The 20061-nt window shown below is 40.9% G+C and overlaps 1 protein-coding gene across 1 annotated transcript in view; it reads right to left on the reverse strand.

Annotated features, from left to right (window-relative positions):
• The window catches only part of dmrt2b (doublesex and mab-3 related transcription factor 2b), a 65076-nt gene extending 45787 nt beyond the window's left edge, over positions 1–19289 (reverse strand). The window contains exon 1 of the mRNA XM_025899319.1: positions 18718–19289. Coding sequence (XP_025755104.1) covers positions 18718–18858 — 141 coding nt within the window. The 5' untranslated portion in view covers positions 18859–19289. The remainder of the gene's footprint in view (positions 1–18717) is intronic.
• Between the last annotated feature and the right edge of the window lie 772 nt (positions 19290–20061).

Below are 20061 nucleotides of genomic sequence, written 5' to 3' on the forward strand. Positions count from 1 at the left end.
ATGGCAAAATGAATGCTGTAACTGGTGCACAAACCACAGTGTCGACTCCCATATGGGATTTTGGTGCTTTTTTTGTTTGCAGAGGCAGCTTTTTGTACAAAACCCTCACCGTGTCACAATCCTGCATCTCCCTGTGTCCTCTATAATAACTGTGTCAGTGCACTGGGGCATCTGTGTGTGAGCACACCTGTGCTTTCATCTGTCTGTCAGTGACTCCCTGTGACTGTCACTGTGTCAGTACAGTTCGTTCTGTTCCTCTGTCTGACCAGCACCTTGTCCAATTACAGAGTCTTGCAGTGGCTTGTCTTCTTTAAGCTCCCTGTTCAGTTCCCTCAGGTGTGTCATTTATTTCTGTCCCAGATCCACCTTTGTTCACTCCTTTTCTTTAATCGTCACTAGGTCACACTTACTGTTCTTTTTTTTCTGTTTGCACTCACCTCCCCCTCTCCCCCAGGTATTACTCTAAATGTGTACAGTATGTTTTTCGATATCATGTCCTCAATTTCCCTGCAAAAACAATTCTGAAACTGGTTTTGAAATGTCTGCATTTCAACTTTTGCCCAGGATTACATAAGACTGATGTTGAACAACAGACTGTTGTAATGTGACTAACTGAACTCAAAGGAAATTCCCTCCTGTGTGACTGAATGCTATAAAAGCGTGTTTTCTGGACATGCTTATGATATTAGTGAACTGACTGAACTGTTTCCAGCTAAAGATCATAAAGTTGGCATTGTTTTTCATGTGGAAGTTAACGACAGTTTTGTGAGACTGAACTGCACATGGTGCACTGGAGGGGAGGAGGTTTTCATTCATTGGCCCCTAAATGCGAAGAAGTCTTCCTGTACCCTTTGCAGAAAAACAGCCTCAAAGGATAATGTTGATGCCAAAGAGCAACCGCAAAGTACTTTTTATGGTGTAGCATGTTATCCATGGTGTTGTTGGGGACTGTGGTTCCAACTGCCTTCAGGTCATTAACAAGTTCCTCCCAGGTAGTTTGGGGCTGATCCACCACCTTTCTCATGACCATCCTCACCCCATGAGGCAAGATCTTGCTAGGAGCTTCAGACCAAGGGCGACTGGGCAGTCTTCTCATCAAGCTTCTTGCCGATAGTCTTGTAGGCCATTCCACCTTTGTGCAGGTCTACAGTCTTGTCCCTGATGTCCTTTGACAGCTCTTTGGTCTTGTCTATGCTGGTGGAAAGGTTGGAAGGGAAGAAAATGATTCTGTGGATCTGTGCTTTGTACACATAACGGGATGGGATCAGGAAGGCATGGGCACACAGCGAATGTGTGGGAGCCACGACTGTAGAGGATCAAATATTTATTTCACTCACTAACATGCAAATAAATTTGTATCTAATGTGTGTCTCTCACCATTAAAATTAAGCTACCATAAAAAATAAGCAAACCCACAAATACAGCAGGGGGTCAAATAACTATTTCCCCCACTGTGTGTATGTTTGTTTCTAATTACGATATCTTAATTTTACTCTTCACAGAGATTTAAGACATGGATTACCATTGTGCCTTAGCCTGTACTGAATTAAAAGCAGGGTAGAATACGACATGGTCGGATGGCCGGAGTGGGAAGGTAGGCCTGTGTATATGCATGTGCAAAATTTACTTTGCAGTGTGTGCATGTGTGATGAAATATTTTCTGCATTTTCATCATCAAATCAAACTCAAACTTTCAAGCTCTAATCACCTTACGTCCTTACGTGACCTCATGCTGTTTTAATGACTGAAACAGTTTTTCATATCTATGTCAACAAACGAAATCCTTCAAAATGAGCACCAAGTGTCAAAGCATCAAGGCCATCATCAGTTCAGAAAACGGATCTTTTCAGAAGGAATGTAAATCTGACATTTAAATGATGCAATTTTTCGGTAAGGCCTGAGTGATTCCATTTCCTCGCAGCTCTTATTTTCTCATGAAGATTTGATATCATCAAAATTCATCACCTTTTGAGAAATTTCCCCCTGGCAGTTTCTCACTCCATTTCTTTTTATCTTGCCATCACAAAGGCTGTGCAGAAACAAAGTAAAAAAGGGGAAGAAACGGGCTAATTTACGCTCCTCTATCTAGATTGTAGCAGTCAGGAAGAAGAAAGAATTCAGTCATTATAAGAAGATAACCTTTAGACTGAGCTGTTTGCTTGTAGAGTAATTGTTTCATTGAAAACTCGTTTCCTTTCTGAAGCTTCTCTTTGGGTTTCAAAGTTCGAATCATTTTTCTTTGTCTTAATTTCTGTCCTCCTGTCTGTCTGCTTATCTGCTTCCATTTATTCATCTAGCAGTTTTTCCTCTTTTCCTTTCCCTTTCCATAAATTTTCACTTTCTCTCTCACATAGTCACTCTATCTACTCTTCAGGCATAATTGAGCATTTTCCAGCATTTTGGTCACAGTAATAATTACACATGTTGACTCACCTTTGTCTCCTTTCTCTCTTCTCTGGCAGTTTTTACTGGCAATCTCTGTCCTTTCTCTGTCTATTCTTAGTCCATCTCTCTTTCTTAGGGTTACAGCCTTTCCACCCCTCTGCTATATCTTCTGGTAAGGGCACCCTGTACTGTCTCATACCTTGTCTATCTTGCTTAATGAAGGTTTCGATGGAAGAAGAGGAATAACTGGTGGTATCCTGTAAAGGATACCTGAGAGGGGAATTTGCCAGTCCATGTGATTTGTGGACCTGAAGCAGAAGGAGATGGGCTTTTTTTGTTTGTTTGTTTTTAGATCTATTGGGTCTGCTCGGTCACAGTACAACCATAGTTCCTGGTCTGCTGGGGTCAGTATCTATCAAAAGTGGTCCAAGAAAGGAATAGTGGTGAAGCAATGACAGCGTCATGAATGGCCAAGACTCACTGATGGACTTAGGGACTGAAGGCTGGTCCATTTTGTCATTCCTGGGTGCTACTATGACACGTTACACCTACTTTAGCACTCTTGGAGACCATGTACACCCGGTATTCCATGATAATTGTCGCGTCTTTCTGCAGGATACTGTGCCCTGCCTGAAAGCAAAAATGGCTGATGTATGGTTTGAGGAAACTTGGCCTCCAAATTTCCCAGATCTCAGTCCAATCAAGGATCTTTTGGACTGGCTGGCAATATACAGGACTTAAAGGATCTGTTGCTAATATCTTGTTGCCAGATACCGCAGCACACCTTTAGAGATTGAGTGGGATCCATGCTTCGATGGGTCAGGCTGATTTAGTAGCAAAGGGGGACCAACACAATATTAAGCTGGTGATCGTAAGTAGTGTGTAAATTCTCTTGGGCTCTTGCCATCAATATAATCAGTACTGTGACCCACTTTGACAGAGAGGAAATATCCACTCATAATCATAAAAAAATGACATGAAGCTCAGTTTCAAGGTTATTCTACCTGACAACTTCTATCACAACACCAAAAAAGTAGTGAGGACAAAATATTAGTAAAAATAGATTGAATCCAGTGTCATATTATTAAGCTCCAACTCCAGGGCTGTTGTTACAGTGGTGTTGGAGTGGGATTTGGGACTAGGAGAGGGCATGAGGCTAGATGCCTGGATCAGTGCCCTGGCTCAGTGTTAAATCCCATCACTCATCCTTATCAGCATGAAAGAGATGAGAACTGGTCTTTAGCCTCCAGCTCAGAAAACGACTGAGCAAAGTGAGAATTAAATGTTTAAACTGGAAATGAACTTTTAATGAACCAGTTCAATAAAAATGGTTTAACAGAGAGGCTGTGCTTGACAGAGGGGATATTGGTGGTATAGGAGTAATATTACAGGTTTATGCTAAAGGGGTGAATTTAAACACCAACTTGATCTCTGACTCCAATCCAAACTGCACACTTTTCCCTTTCCCACCGTCTGAGAGCTCTGAGCAGGCATCAAACTAAGTGCTCAGTTTTTAAACAGATACCTACAGTTAAGGATATTTGCTGGTCATATTCTTTTTTTCCCCTTTGGCACCATTTGTTTCAGACTGACTCATCTTTCTGTTTCTTTTTTCTGTATGTGTTCATATCTGTCTCATTAGCGGATGTGCCATGGTTGCCTATGGCAACTGAATGCCATCCCGTGACCTGTATCTCAGCAGTCCTCCATTCAACTAACAGCAGGAGGACCATCCCCTTCTTGCACCTGACACTCCTTTTCTAATTTGTTCCCTCTCCCCATGCCACTCCACCCTCCCTCTCTTCCGTCCCGCTTTTCCACTCCCCATCTATTTGCACCAATAAGAGCTGACCTTTCTTTTCCTAGAGCACTTTGAATCTTTACAGTTTTTAAAGTTACAGGGACATCAATTGTTGCCAGATTCAGATTGTCAAAATAGTCTTTCTAGAACCGAAAACACAAGAATAGAAACAGGAAAACATCTGCAGCTTAAATTTAACAAAGTCCTCCAGTTGCAAACCCAGAACCTACATTTTGTGTTACACTTTCAGTAAATTTGAAGGGAGGGGGGAAAAGACTTGAACTTGGGAGGTGTTCATGCAGCAGCAACATGATGAAAATACCAAAGCAGGCCATGTAGTAGATCTGGAACTCTATCTGGGCCATATATCCGGTAAAGCAGCTTTGGCTCTGTTCGGGCCAGCTGAGGCCAAAACAAAGTGTGACGGAGACAGATTAAATGCTGCAGAGGATTGTAGAAATCCCATGGTGATATTTTCAGTGATTTCTCACCTGATATATCATTCAGATTTACATTTTTTTTTCTTCATGACTATAAGTTGGTCATCATATATTGTATATTGTAGGGTTGTTTGTGTGGTGGATGTAGCTCAGGAGGTAGAGCAGGTCATCTACTAATCAGAAGATTGGTGGTTTGATCCCTGGCTGCTCTAGTCTGCATGCCAGATATCTTTGGGCAAGATACAACCCCCAAGTTGAAACCACATATGTAGGAGGGCTGTGTGAGGTTGTTATTTTTTTACTTGGTTAGTTGTCAGCTGTTGTGGCTGGACAAAATATTAGAGACACTTTTTAGTTAAAAAAAAGGTCAAAAGTATTTTTTCAACTTCAACACAATACACCCTTAAAATGCAACATAAAATGAATTTGACGCAAATATGTTTGAAGTTGGAGCTCATTATTAGAAAGGCAGCGTTGCAGTGGATTACATCATAATTCAATGCTAGAAACCGTGATTTCCTTTTTTTCTTGTCATTCAGTGGAAATGTTCAGAGGTACAGCATGCACGATCACAGCCCGCGATAAGAAACTTTTGAAACTTTCTCCATGAATATGTTGCATCGAGTCAATTTTATCTTTTCAGACATTTGTATCATTCTGTGGGTGACATTGCAGGAATGATACATTATCAGTCTACCTCCCCCAAACCCTTCCAATCATCCAGCATGCACGCACACACCTTTGGAGTTAACGCGGCTGATAGAACATTGCACCGCTTCAATCATTTGCATCATGCTCGGCAGAGATACACATGCACATGTTTCTGACACCTGCGCTGTATAAAAAGCACCGATTTTTTTTAGGTGACAGGGCTATTTATAGATTGGATCTTTTTTCCTTAACAAGGCTGCTGGCTGCATGAGCCAAATATGACACATCTCCAGCAACTTTTGGTACTGCTGGGTTTGTGCACGATCATGCAATGCACATTGATCATTTGTAGAAAAACGTGTTTTCTGCTGCTATTATTGCTGTGTAATATATTAATATAATATAGCAATATATAATTTTATTTTTGCTAATATTCTGTACAGGTTTGTACATGTACATAGACAGATTTCTCTGAGATTCTTGTACATATGATTCTTTTCATACCTTTAGATTTAGATGTATTCATCACTTGTGTTGTACAGTTCGATGGTGAAAGAATGCACAAACATTTAATTCTGTTGTGCACTAACTGGTGTATGTTCTGAATGACAAGAAAGTGGTTATTCTGTTCTATTCTACTACTGATCCCTAGAACGTTGTCTTTTTCTGTTGTCCTCTGGGATGACTTGTTGATGTCATGGTCCAGGGCTGATTTTTTCTCCCTCTCCAGTCTACTTGTTTCTCTCTAATCTCGGGTGGAGTTTTGGTCGGACCCAGCTTGCTCTCTGCCAGTCTTTTTCCCAGTCTTTAGCCGACACACCTGTTTGTCGCATGTTAATTCTGTTCTATATTTAAGGACCAGTTCAAGCCTATACTTCTTGCCAGATTGTCATTGGACAGTGGTGGTAATCAGACACTCGAGAGTCCCAGTGAGATTTCCTTGCTAACGTCGCTCTTAGGAAACCTGCTAGTTCTTGGCCAGCTGAAGCTTCTTTCCCAAAAGGATTACTCACCTGCCTCATCTGCCTGCAAATCCTCCACCACTTCCAGTTTAACTTCACACACTGACACAATCGATGCACTGGGGGCAACTTGGGGTTCAGTATCTGGCCCAAGGACGCTTCAACACATAGATCAAACCTCTAACCTTCCAAGCAGTCAACAAGCTGCTCTATCTCTTGAGCATCATTCATTCTGGATTCTGGAAAAGGGATCCAAGTAAGAACTCCCACCAGAATCCCAAAGCACCGTGCTCTGGGTCCTGCCGCAGAGTGAACTTTAAAAGCAAATGTCATTGGTTGTGACAGTTGAAACACTTTACATCTATGGACCCAAGACGTGTGCTACACATTTTCCCAACACTGAATACAGATTTAGAGGGAAAGAAAATGCTTTAAGAAAAATCCGGTTTCCGTGTATTAATCCACCTCCATCTTGTTCTCTCTTTTTTGCTCACTTCTTCACAAACTCGTGCCTGTTTACTCAGAGAGCTCCAACCTACAGACAAAGCCTCTGTCAAGTGGGATTTAACAGCGACATGGGCAGAATTGGCTGGAACTGTGAGTGACATCATTTTAAAGCAGCCCCATGAAGAGGAGGGTTATGAAAGGAGTCGGGGGAGGACAGGGAGGAGCGTGATGTGTTACACAGCGTGCGTGTGCGTGTGCAGGAGGTGGAAAGAGGGAGAAGAAAGTGTTTATGCGTGTTTACATGCCGTGCCGCGCATGATTCTTGTCTCACTTTCAGCATGAGATAAGGCTGACTGATGTCTTCACAGCTGTCTAACAGGTTTGTAATGACGATTGTTATTGAGGAGGGAGAAGTACAGAGCGACCGAGAGAGCAGACAAAGACCCCCAGCGTATTTCAGGATGTGCATGATGCAAAAAAACAAAACCACAAAACAGTTGGTGTAGCTGTAATGTATTCAAAAACAAAAACCTCGCTAAATTGTTTTTCACTCACAGAATGAGCTTTCAAAGAAGCTCATCTGAGAGCGAGATCAACAGGTACTGCTCAGCCAGTCGTACATCAAAGCTCCCTGCAATGAATCTGTCTCTGTTCGGCCTCCATCTGTCACTTGCACTGCATCGCCCTGTCATTCCAGCGTGCTCTAAAATTTTCACAGCCTTTCCATTCATCTACAACATTTGGGCACATTACAGCGCTAATGTTTTTAGTAAAGTGATTTTCCTTTTCTTTCACATGCAGTAGATGAAATCCAGCGTACTGGCTGATTGATTTATTGACTGATTAAATGAATGAATGATGGCTGAATTGATGCCTGGACAGATGGGCAGCGGAAGCAATAAAGGTCATACAGGAGACATGCAGTACCTGGTTAAAAGTAAAGAGGATAAAGCCTTTCACGTTTAAGGGAACTGTTATAAACGGGACAAATATCACTGTAAAACACTGAGGTTAAAATGCAGCACATTTATAATGTCAACCTACACTTTTAAGCAGTCTTTAATGGCAAAAAAAGTGAAATTGCTTTAGAGGTAAAATAGTTGCCATGTGCAGCTCTCCTGCTGTTACAGTTGTTGCTGCAAATAAAAAAACCCGCTACAGCGAACAGGAATCATTGTCTTTGCAAATGCAATTATTAATAAAGGACTTGTTTGTGAAGAGAAGCGTGAGCAGGCAGCAGCTCCCTGCACCTTGACATGCTTTGTGTGTTTTTGGATTCTCTGTGCTGTGCAAACACCATATGGTCAGGATTTTTTCAAACCAGTCAGTCATCCTGGGAACTAATCTAATGAAACAAATAGCTCTGCGCTCATGTGGGCGGCTCTAGAGGAATATGCCTCTGACCAGTTTTTTTTTTTAACTCTAGTCCATTGGTTTAAGGAATCGGGGCATATGGTGTTGCATGTATTTTGCCAACTTTGTCTTTGAGCTGGGAAAAGGGGGGAAAGTGAGTTAAATAGTTTTTCTTTAGAGGCGCATGTGTGTTGCTGTTTTGTAGCCCGGAGCGATAACTCCCTGTGTGAAACCAACCAACCCCTTCCTCTCAAAATGAAATTGTTAATGCAGGCATAAGCCAGCACGTTTGATTTGGCGCTGTTAGTACCCAAAACAGCTGCTTCTGTTGCTAAAACAACGTAAGATAAACGGATTTGCTATTTATATTGTCTGTATTTTTAATCTGTAAAGCAGTAGCATCCTCAGATATGAAGGTTACAATTCCCAAAAGGAAACAATAAAAAAAAAAAGCCCTTAAACATTTTTGGCTTCAGTGAACAAGTGGATGTTTGCTGCGTTCTTTTCCCACCAATCTCTATTCTTTAAGGTACTCAGCCTGGGTTTACAGGTTGACAAAGGCCTCCTCCACAAAGCTTCACTTGACCTATTTTAATCGCCTCTTGTTGGGCTTAGGCAACATGTTGCCAGCATGTGGTGGTCTAAGCTGCCCCCCCCCCATCTTAGAGCGCAGGAGGGACTCAGCAGAAGAACAGACCAGATCCCTGTTCTCAGAGTATAAGTCCTTACACTTAATCCCCCAGGGAGGTTGTTTGTGAGCAATATCACTCTTAAGAGTATAGCAACCCCCTCAACCCCTTCCCTCCTTCTGCTGCGGAGAAAACCAAACGCAAGCGTGTCGCCAGTGCTCCGGAGCTATCTTCCTTTTCCATTTTCTGACTTTCTCAGCTTTACTCTTTTCTTTTGTTTTTTCTTTTCCCATCGAACATACCTCACTCACTTATTAAATCACAAATACATGTGCCTGAGCGAAAGCTCACACAGCTTGCCATCAATCTACATCCACGTCTTTCCATGTAGCCTTTATGTCTGCCTCATTGCTCCCTCCTGGACCAAAACACACAGGCCCATAGGGAAACACAAGCACACGCAGCCACCTGCCAAACCCTGGTAAGTGGCATCACTCACTTTTATATAGCTCGCTGAGTCAGCAGCTCGCTCTTTCACTCCGGCATGTGTTCAACCAGAGGCCGTCTGCGATTTCTTTTCTTCAGTCCGACTCAACATTAATCATTCTTATTCTCTCTCCCATTCTTCTCTCCTAAGCCATCTAGAATTGATTCGATTTACTATTGCCAATTGTCATTTAGCCCAATTGTGAAATATAATATAAGATCTGAAAAGGTCACCTCTGTAGGTACAGTACAAATGCTGGAGGGTTAAGGTTATGTCTGTTTTTTGGCAGCCCTAAGCTTTGATGATCAATTTTTTTCTTTTCAGCTGGGAGGAGGTTGCTTTGTACTGCTAAGAAAATATCAAATATCAAATACAACTGACGGTTTCATACAGGAAACCTTATGAGAGGTAAAAATTAAATATTCAAACAGTAATTGCATGATATTACATAAGACTGTGCTCCTAGACTGTACTGACAGAACATGTACTATTACTTCTTTTGTTTATTGCTCTCCTACTATGTTGTTTACTGCTTGAACAGAAGGATTAGACCCGATCTCAATTTTCTGTCTTCATCCCCTTGTTCTTAATTCCACTTAAATGCTCGTCTGAAGACAAGCCAGGTCATCCCTATAGCCTACTTTCCATCTCACTTCATTAACAGTGCTGCAGCCCTTAAGTCAAATCCCCACTGAATAGCAAATAATTGGACATCCTCTGTGTTTTCGTGGGTGACGACGCATCTTGCTCTCATGCCGTCATGACTTCTGACCTCTGCTGTTCCCCTCCTTTGTCTTCTCACACTGAAACACAAAAACGCAATCATACCCCATGAAGGAGTCAACATTACAGTAACGTAGTGCTGTGACAGTCCAGAGGATTTGTTTACAGTAATGTGCTGTTCTTTGTGAATATTATTAACACCGCTGATGCTGATACCTTTTAGAAAAAAGTAAGGCCACAGAGGTTTTTTCTTTTTCAGTTATGTTAGTTTTGAGCTCCACTGTGTTTCTCCAGTCTGCCCCTAGCACATCTACAAATGATTTTGCAACATGTCCCACTATCTGATTTAGCGCATGGTCAATTATCAGAATGACAAAGTGTCCATTAAGTCATCATACAGTGATCCAGTTGCTCATGGACAGATCCCCACCTGCCAGTACAAACACACATGGGGGAAGGTAAACTTAAAAAGTTTAAACTACGTTTACAGCAGCTGTACGGCCAAGAACAGTGGTAAGGTTTGGCTATATGGCCACCAAAACATTCTCATATCTTCAGTCAGTATAGTTTTAAGTAGTACAGAAGATTAACTTCCATTATATTTTTTCCCTAATTGCGCAAAAAAGGTAACAGCCCAGTTTCAGCATTGTTGCATTTAATAATTTTTCAGTTCAATTCAATTTTATTTATATAGCATCAAATCACAACAACAGTTGCCTCAAGGTGCTTATATTGTAAGGTAAAGACCCTACAATCAGGTGACCCCCCCATGAGAATGCACTTTGGCGACAGTGGGAAGGAAAAACTCCCCTTTAATAGGAAAAAACCTACAGCAGAACCAGGCTGAGGGAGGGGCGGCCATCTGCCACAACTGGCTGGGGGTGAGGGAAAAAGACAAAGACACGCTGTGAAAGAGAGATTAATAATAACTAATAATTAAATCCAGAGTGGTGTGTAAACACATCGTGTGTGAAAACCGTAAGTGAAGAAGAAACACTCAAGTTCAAGTTCAAATTGTTTTATATAGCACTTTTAAAAACAACAGGTGTTGACCAAAGTACTGTACAATAAAATGGACAAGGCATTAAACATAAGAGAAAAACAGAATAGTGTTTTAGAAGAGAATAAAATCATAAAAAGAATAATAGTAACAAATTCATGATGAATCAAAAGCCAGAGAATAAAAATGGGTCTTTAGACGAATTTTTAAAGTATCCAGTGTTGGGGAGGACCTGATATGCAAAGGCAATGTTTTTTAAAGTTTGGGGGCAGTGACAGCAAATGCCTGGTCTCCTCTGTGTTTCAATCTGGACCTATGGACAACCAAAAGCATTTGGTCTGCAGACCTCAAGGATCTTGGGGGAGAAAACTAGGTTGACATTAAGGATTTTTCATAATGTTAAGATGCTAAGGAGCACTAAAAATCTCAGTGTAAACTTCTTTTCCAAAATAAAAGACTGAGGCAGGAAAGGTGTGGGGAGAAATTTCAGTATCAAAATTCCACAGCAGCATGTTTATTTGGATGGAAACAGTTTCATCTGCGTACACGAAAATTAGACACAATGCATTAAGTAAATAACTGGAAATGACATTTATGATTTGCATTTAGATGAGCAGATTTTCATCCTGTACTGATATTGTTATTATCAGCCCTGTGGGGAAATAATAGCAGAGGTGAGAGAGAACGCCGCCACTGCTGACGGAGCAAGGTTCACTGCGACATAAATAAGACCTCGTCCATTTATACACATCCCGCACAGTCACAGTCTCAGACAGAGACTCCAAGAAAATAAATGGCTATTTATGAGGAGCTATTGTTAGTTAAATGGCAATGGCGAGGGAATGGGGGTTCATACGGGAATAGATGCTTGTAGCAAAAGAACAGAGTGCAGTAACTTATTATGAATTCAGATGTGTGCTGGCAATGTTGGAATTGATATATATATGAATGACTCTCTTTCAAGAAACATCTAAACGCTTAAATCCTTTTTCTAATGTTTTTTATGTTTATTAAGTAAATGATTATTATAAAAATGAGTTGGAATATTGGAGCTATTATTGGAGTCTTTTCAAAGAAAGAAAGAAAGAAATTAAGTGACAAGCAAGTGTCAAAGTCACATTAAGCACTTCTTATTTATTTATTTATTAACCTTTATTTAACCAGGAAGATCCCATTGAGATTAAAAACCTCTTTTTCAAGGGAGACCTGGCCAAGATAGGCAGCAGCAGGTGTCTCACAGTTACAGAGATTACTCAAACACAGGTAAGTGAAAGAAAACAAATAAAAATAAAATTCAATTAAAAAAAAAAAAAAAAAAAAAAAAAAAAAAAAGGCAGTTAAAATGACAATCAATCTAATTAAAACAGTTGCATATTATGGACTTGGCCTCAAGGATTCGTAGTTTAGATTTAAAAGCACTTAATGAAATGAATTCAGTTATTTTCCAGTCCTTCTGCAGTTTGTTCCAAGCCAAGGGTGCTAAATTGACAAAAGCTCTTTTACCAAGTTCAGTTCGGGCAAGTGGAACAGAAAGCAACAAGTAACCATGCGGACGAAGAGAATACCGACCAGCATGTTTCATTGCAAGCAGGGAACATATATAAGAAGGCAGCAACCCAAGTATTGCCTTATATATAAAACTGTATAAATGAGAGTTCCTCCGACTTACCAAAGCAGGCCATCCTACCTGAGAGTATAACTCACAGTGGTGAGTCTGAAATTTACGGTTAGTGATGAACCTCAGAGAAGCATGATACACAGAATCAACCATTCGAAGACACTGAGCAGAAGCATTCATATATAGAATATCACCATAATCCAGCACAGGCAAGAATGTTGCAGCAACAAGCCGCTTCTTTGTATTAAAAGAGAAACACAACTTATTTTGAAAATAAAATCTCAGTTTTAACTTCAGGTTTTTCACAAGATTCTCTACATGTGGTTTGAAGGTGAGCGAGTCATCAATTAAGATTCCCAGATATTTATAGGTGTGAACCAACTCTATTTTATTACCTTCAAGAGTGGTTACCGATGGGATTATTTGGGCCAAATTCCTTGATTTAGAAAACAGCATGAGCTTTGTTTTGTCTGCGTTGAGAACAAGTTTCAGCTGAAGTAATGAGTGCTGGACAGCAAAAAAGGCTTTCTGCAAAGAGTCAATGGCTTGGACAAGAGTTGAACCACAGCTGTAAATAACTGTATCATCAGCATAGAAGTGCAAATTTGCATCTGGCACATTTAGACCAAGATTGTTTATGTAAATGATAAATAGAAGTGGACCTAATACAGAACCCTGTGGCACTCCATTGTGCACTGTAAGAAAGTTAGAACATAAACCGTCAGATTTTATGCACTGAGACCTGTTACTGAGGTAGTTTGAGAACCATGCCACTGCTCTCTCAGAGAGTCCTGACTGGAAGAGTCTAAGTTTTAAAATACAATGATCAACAGTGTCAAATGCTTTTGACAAATCAATAAAAAGGGATGCACAGTGTTGTTTTTTATCAAGTGCAATAGTAATATCATTTACCACTCTAATTGCAGCTGTGATAGTACTATGATTCTTCCTAAAGCCTGATTGATATTCAGATAAAATGGCATTGGTATGTAAAAACTCCTTTAACTGCTCACACACAAGAGCTTCAAGAACTTTGGCCAGCACAGATAGATTAGATATTGGTCTGTAATTAGTTAACACTGCTGGGTCGCCCCCTTTTAATAGCGGAATAACAAAAGCTGATTTCCATACTGAGGGAATTTCATTCGTATCCAGTGTGAGGTTGAAAAGTGTTGTGAGAGGCTCTGCCACAAAATCAGCTGCCAGTTTCAAGAAGTAAGGATCTAGCAAGTCGGGCCCTGGAGATTTTCTAGGATCTAACAGTTTAAGAGCTTTACAGACCTCCTGCACAGAGAAAGGAACAAAGTTAAATGGCTGACCAGTGTACACCGGAGGGTTTGTGCCAGATTCTACAGAGACTGGGTTCAGAGAGTCAAACAAAGAGCCAGAAGATATAAAGTGCTTGTTAAAGCAATTCATAATCTCCCTCCTATCATAAACAGGAACAGAATCCTTAAGAACATAGGTGGGTAGAGCGTGGGAGCTTTTACTCAATGAAAGAGACTTAATGATTTTCCAGAACTTCTGTGGATTATTTAGGTTCTCAGTGGTGACAGACAGATAATATTCTGATTTAGCTTTCTTAATAGAGGAAGTACATTTGTTTCTTAGTTGTCTGAAAAGAAGCCAATCACTGGGGTAGCCTGTTTTCCTAGCTTTGGCCCAAGCCAGGTTGCGCTCATGAATGATATCTGCCAGCTCTGGGGAGAACCAGGGGTTTTCACGACCTTTTATCCGATATCTTCGTAATGGAGCATGTTTGTTCACAATTTGCATAAACCCATCCTTAAAGAATGCCCACGCTAATTCTACATCAGGGATCAATCCTATTTTCTTCCAGTCATAATTTGACAAATCATGATAAAATGCTTGTTCATTAAAATGTTTAAGAGTTCTTTTAAAAATAATACGATGTTGTGACTTGGGCACTTTAGTATTTCTAATAGCAGCAACAACACAGTGGTCACTTAAGTCATTACAAAAGACACCCAAAGATGAAAATTTATGAGGAACATTTGTCAAAATCAAGTCAATCAAGGTAGACTTTTCGGGGCTTTTGAGATTCGGGCGAGTGGGTAAATTGACCAGCTGGGTAAGACTGATAGAATCACAAAAAGATTTAAAATCATCTGAAACAGTTTTGAGCCAATCCCAGTTAAAGTCACCAGCCAAAACAAGCTCACCATAATTTAGTCTGGACAGCAAAAGGTTTAAAGAGCGCAGAGCTTCTGTGGAGGCAGAAGGGGGTCGATAGCAACAAGCAACTGTTATGCAAAGACCCTTTGTAATATTCACATTCAGAGCCAAAAATTCCAATTGTTTGCAAATTGATTCTGATAGAACTATTGTAGCATCAAATTTTGACTTAACATAAGCAGCAACACCACCACCTTTCTTAAGCCTATCGGTGCGATAGATATTGTAGCCAGCCATGCTGACATGTTCATCAGATATATATTTAGACAGCCAAGTTTCAGAAAGGAGGACAATATCTGCATTCTGTTGAGTAACAAACAGTACAGACACTCATAGTATTCACTCATAGTGTAAATGGTTATGGCTGTCAAGGGAAATGTCTGCAGGTTCTTTGCTTCAGTAAATCTTGAGTCATCTGACTCCTATCCTGCATTTCCTCTTCAGAAATCCTAATCATCTTGTTGTATCTCTAAGATTAAGAGTTTAAGTCCTATTAGACACTACATGACTGTACAACATGGATGTACAAATCAATATTTGGTAAGCCAGCTCAGGCTGTGGGAATTTTTGACGGATCTGGCTTTCTCCTCTCCTCTCCTCTCCTCTCCTCTCCTCTCCTCTAATATCCTCTCCAGAAAGAGACCTGACCTTTCACCTCTGTCTGCCTAATGATCTGACCTCTCTTTTTACCTCCCTCTGCACCATCTCTTCAGCCCTCTCTCTGCTCTCCCATGGGACCTAGTAAGTGAGGAATCAGAGGGAAGAGGGCAGACTGGGTCTGCTCTTTCCGGATGCTTTGTCCTCCTTCACCTTCACCTCTGTCCCCTTTTCCTCTCTTTTCTATCTGCCTTCTCTCTATCCCTGATATCTCTGCTTTTTGCATCCCTCCATCTACCAAAGAGACTAATCCAAATGAGCTGTGCCTCTCACCCTTTACACTAATGTGTAAGGTGGGACCCGCTGGAGCAGGTTATGTTGCGGGAATACTGATGGCAGTTGAGAGAGAGAACTAAACTAGTCACACAGAGGCATCTGGTACACGGACAACAGGGGAAAGGAGAGCAGACCATCTTTAATTCAACCAGTCAAGAGCTTGAGTTTGAAACTAGCTAAGAAGCTCCAAAGATAAAGGAGAATAATCTCTTATTCGTTTTTACGTATGACAGGCTTCATATTTACATCCAATATTACTCAAGCCATTTCAAGCCACAAATTAAAAGTTAAAGAATCTCCATGATTTTCCCTTTAATAACCAACCTATGTTTGCACCACGACTTGATTGGTCCTGATTAAATTGTCTGCGTCAAAGTCACAGCTCAGCCTGGGGGGTGGAGTAAACAGGCCTATTAGCTGTTAACAAAGCTTCCCAGATATGAAACCATGCCTGCATTCGGTGCTAAAGCCAGTGGGAGATTATCCAGACTGCAAATACATGGGCGACTGAGATGCCCTTTGTACCATACAACAGAGGGCATTTCATGGGCAGAGCGCTGATCCCCTTACTGGTGTGCAGCTGAGGCAATGTAATCCCAAATTATTTAACCAGATTACTAGAGCATGAGAAAAATTCTGCCTTTGAATTATGTATGGGGGGGGGGATGTAGCAGGATATGAGTTCCAGTGTCAGTGTGATTATGCCCCACTAAAGCCAGAAACATTCTGCAGTGGGAGATGGTCTGTGAATGATTTCAAAACGCAGGTGAAGGACGGGAGAGCAGACAAATAGAAGTTTTCATTTCTGTCTATTTGTGTTGCTGATAAATTAAAGTGCAGGTCTTCCAAACAGCGTTGCATCTCGCATTAAACATATCTGAGATGTAATGATATATTAAACATGCACAAAGTGGCTGTAGTTGAAAGCCAAAACAAGAAAAAAATAAGAATAAACAGCCTGGAGTAAGAATTTTATGTACTTGGCAAATACCAAGCTTGGAAACAAAGAACATCCTGGCAATTTTATTGAAAAACAGAGGTCACGCTGCCAGAAAAATGAAGGCTTTTTGGCAGTGAGGTTCATTCAACTCCACTCGTGTTTTAACCACTACAAGCTGTTTGGAAAGAAGTGCCACCAATAGGTTTGACCCAGATGAAGTTACCTGCCAAATGATTTTATTTTTCTACAAAATTTGCACTTTATTGGTTCATAAATCAACTTCAGCTCTTAAGCAACAAAAGCAGGACAATTCTCCATCAAACAGCCGTGACACTGGTGTCTTCTCTCCTCTTTCCTGTGTCTACATATAGCTGTTGACCCTTCGGCATTAGATAGAAATGCTGGTTTTTGGCAGCTCCAGGTGTGGCCTAGCTCAGTGGATGCCCTTATCCATGTGGCTCAATACCAACTTTTGTGGAAGAAAGAATAAGGTCACATGTCAGGGGATGAAAGGGTTGTGGATTCAAAACACAACTCAAGACCTGCAAATCAAGAGGCTTTCTAGATCAAGTGATGTGAACATGGTGATGGTTATTCCAGTCCACAGTCTGTATAATAAAATGGTGGTTCCAGCGCTTAAAAAGTCAGCACAAAAGTGACTTAAACTTGTGATGGCCAGGAATTTGCAAAAGCATGTCCAGTGTTACTGAATTACAGTGAACCCTTTTCTAGTGAGCTTTTGTCCTGTCACTACATTAATGTCAAACTAAATACAGCATTATGTTCATTTCTGACAATTATCCCAGTAGAATGGGATAAAGCATTGTATGCATCTGATAGGTCACTTTAGCCTCATGACAGTGTGTTGCTTATTAGCGACAGTCACGTCTCAGTTTAACCTTCATAACAGGACTTGTGACGGTTATGTCCATTTTTAAAGACAATCTATTTTTTCCTCACCTATATGAATTATTAATAAAGAATGATTGCAGGCTCCAGGTTTGAAAAGCAAAGTCAACGTGCCGATGTGAGCAATGTGAGCAGGCACTGCCCCCAGTTTCTGATCAGTGGGCTGAAGGCCATCCCACCTGCTACAAACTGAAAAGCTGCATCTTTGACAGGTTGCCATTCTATCGCAGGGCCAGCACAGAGAGATAGACAACCATTCGTGCTCACATTCACACCTATGGCCAATTTAGAATCACCAACAAGCACATCTTTGGACTATGGGAGGAAGTGGGAGTGTCCTGGAGAGAGCCCACAGAGGCACAGGGAGAACATCCAAACTTCACATACAAAGCACCCAAATGGCCAAATAACACAAATTGCACAGTGGCAGTAATTTACAAAAATACTGAATGCCTTTTTAGAATTGTCTTTTTTTTAACTGTACATTACTTTTAAACAGTGGTTTTCATTCCATTTTCAAATGTCATGGTTTAGAAATATAGATATTTAAATAGTAATAGTAATATTGACGGTGAGAAATTTGTAGAGGATAAAGGGGAAAAAGTGATTTAAGATTGATATCACTGAAAGAAGCTAGTTCTTGATTTCATTTTTATAAATCCAAGAAAATACATAAAAACAGCATCATAAATAAAGGATTAAAAAATTAATAATACATATCCTCTAACAGAGCACATTAAAGCAAGCTTCCTAACCTTTTCTGCTATATTGTCTGATGATGAAATGACGTCAAAATCTCATCTATCGCCTCTCTGCCTGCAGCAGGCACCTGGCCAGCTATCGACCAGACCTCACTTGTGGTTTTTGGGTCACAAGCTGTGACAGGAAAGCAGATGACTCTCCTGTCCCATATCCAGTACTGTGCCACACACACACACATGCAAGCCCACACATTGATGCTCCGCGGGAAACACACAAGATTTGCTGACCACCGGATCTGTTGGCTTCCTCCGACAGCACTATCTGTCTCGTGCCAGAGAGTGGGCGCAGTGTAGAAAAGAGAAAAGGGGAAGAAAGAAAGGGCAGAAAATGAAAGAAGAATGGTGGGAATGAAAAACAGAGGAAGAGAAAGCGAGCTTGGTTAGAGTGAGCGCAGGCAAAGAGAGGCAAAGAGATGGGCAAAGAGACAGAGGAGGAAAGCAATCTTCTTAAAGGTCTGAAGGTCTGAGTCGGACTCACTCACCGTCCTCCGGCAAAGATGAATGCACGTGTTAGCTCCAGCTGTGTGTGCAGGGATGAAAGATGAACACGATTTCAGCATGGACCTCAAGAGGGGGTGAAGAAATCCGAAATTGTTAAATATAGTGTCGAAACATGACAGCATGATATTGCAGTGGAACTGCCCTGCTGCATGGTCTCACCTCAGACATTCAATGGCAGGCTGCTAGCATGCCCTCCGTATCGCACTCTCTCTTCATTCAGACCTGCTGCTGCCCGATGAAATCAACGACATTCTCCACTTTGGCGGGTGAATGTGACTCGACGCAAAGGAATCTCATCACAATGTCTGAGAACCTCTTTCATTAATCAACATTTATCCCAGTTGAGCAGTTCAAAGAATTTAATTCATTTTTCTGAAAATGATGTCCAAGTTCCCACTGCACAGACATACCTGGAATCTCTGGGATCATTTTAAAGGCCTGCAGATGAAATAGCCAATACTCACCTTTGACTTTGTGTGGACTCTACTAACTTGAGAGAAAATATTATCTGCCTCTTTGAATGCTAAATCCTGTGTTGTTAGGTTTGAACGTGGGATTTCGGGGGGATTTTGTGAGGCAGGCTTTTGGCAGCTACATCTGAAAAATGGCACCGATGAGAATGGAGAGAATAACTCAAAACAGTAAAGCTATGAAACCAAAAGTGTTCGCTGAAAACCAGCGAAAAGCTTTTGTAGAGTTGAATGAAACTACAGAGCTGAGTAATAATAATCTGCAGGTGTTACAGTGGTGAGAACTTTCACAGCACAGTGGAGCGAATGCACTCATTTGATCAATTGTTCATATAAAAAAAAAATCAACTAGGCTGCAGACTGTATCGTCAAATGCCAAGAATTATTATTAGCTTGAGCTCACTATTGGCAATGCAGAAAAAATACGATTTTGACCAATTCCAATCAGATACTACTTCCAGAAAGAGTTTTTTATGTACTTTTAGCCAATCTCAAAGCCTATCCATCTAATGCAGCTGATTTTTTCCTGCAGATTGCTGCTCACTTGCAGTAATTCAGGAAGGTGGTAATTTTATGTATGTGACCTTTTAATTCGCTGACATTCATTTGAGAATTTTTTATGTTGTTGCTGCTTACATCTATCTATCTATCAGGTCTTGACAGAAAACCTGCTCTTCTGCTCTTATTCATGCCCATCCTCACGCTCACCAGTACTGTAGGGCTACGCCGCAGGTGCAGCAGACACGGTGTTATCCTCTGAGCTTCAAAATGGCATCACATGTACATGAAAAGTCAAACATGTGCAATAAACCCAGAGGATCTAACAACAGATACGCACAGTTTAAAAAAAACAAA

The sequence above is a fragment of the Oreochromis niloticus genome, linkage group LG17 (assembly GCF_001858045.2).
Source record: "Oreochromis niloticus isolate F11D_XX linkage group LG17, O_niloticus_UMD_NMBU, whole genome shotgun sequence".
Taxonomy (NCBI): domain Eukaryota; kingdom Metazoa; phylum Chordata; class Actinopteri; order Cichliformes; family Cichlidae; genus Oreochromis; species Oreochromis niloticus.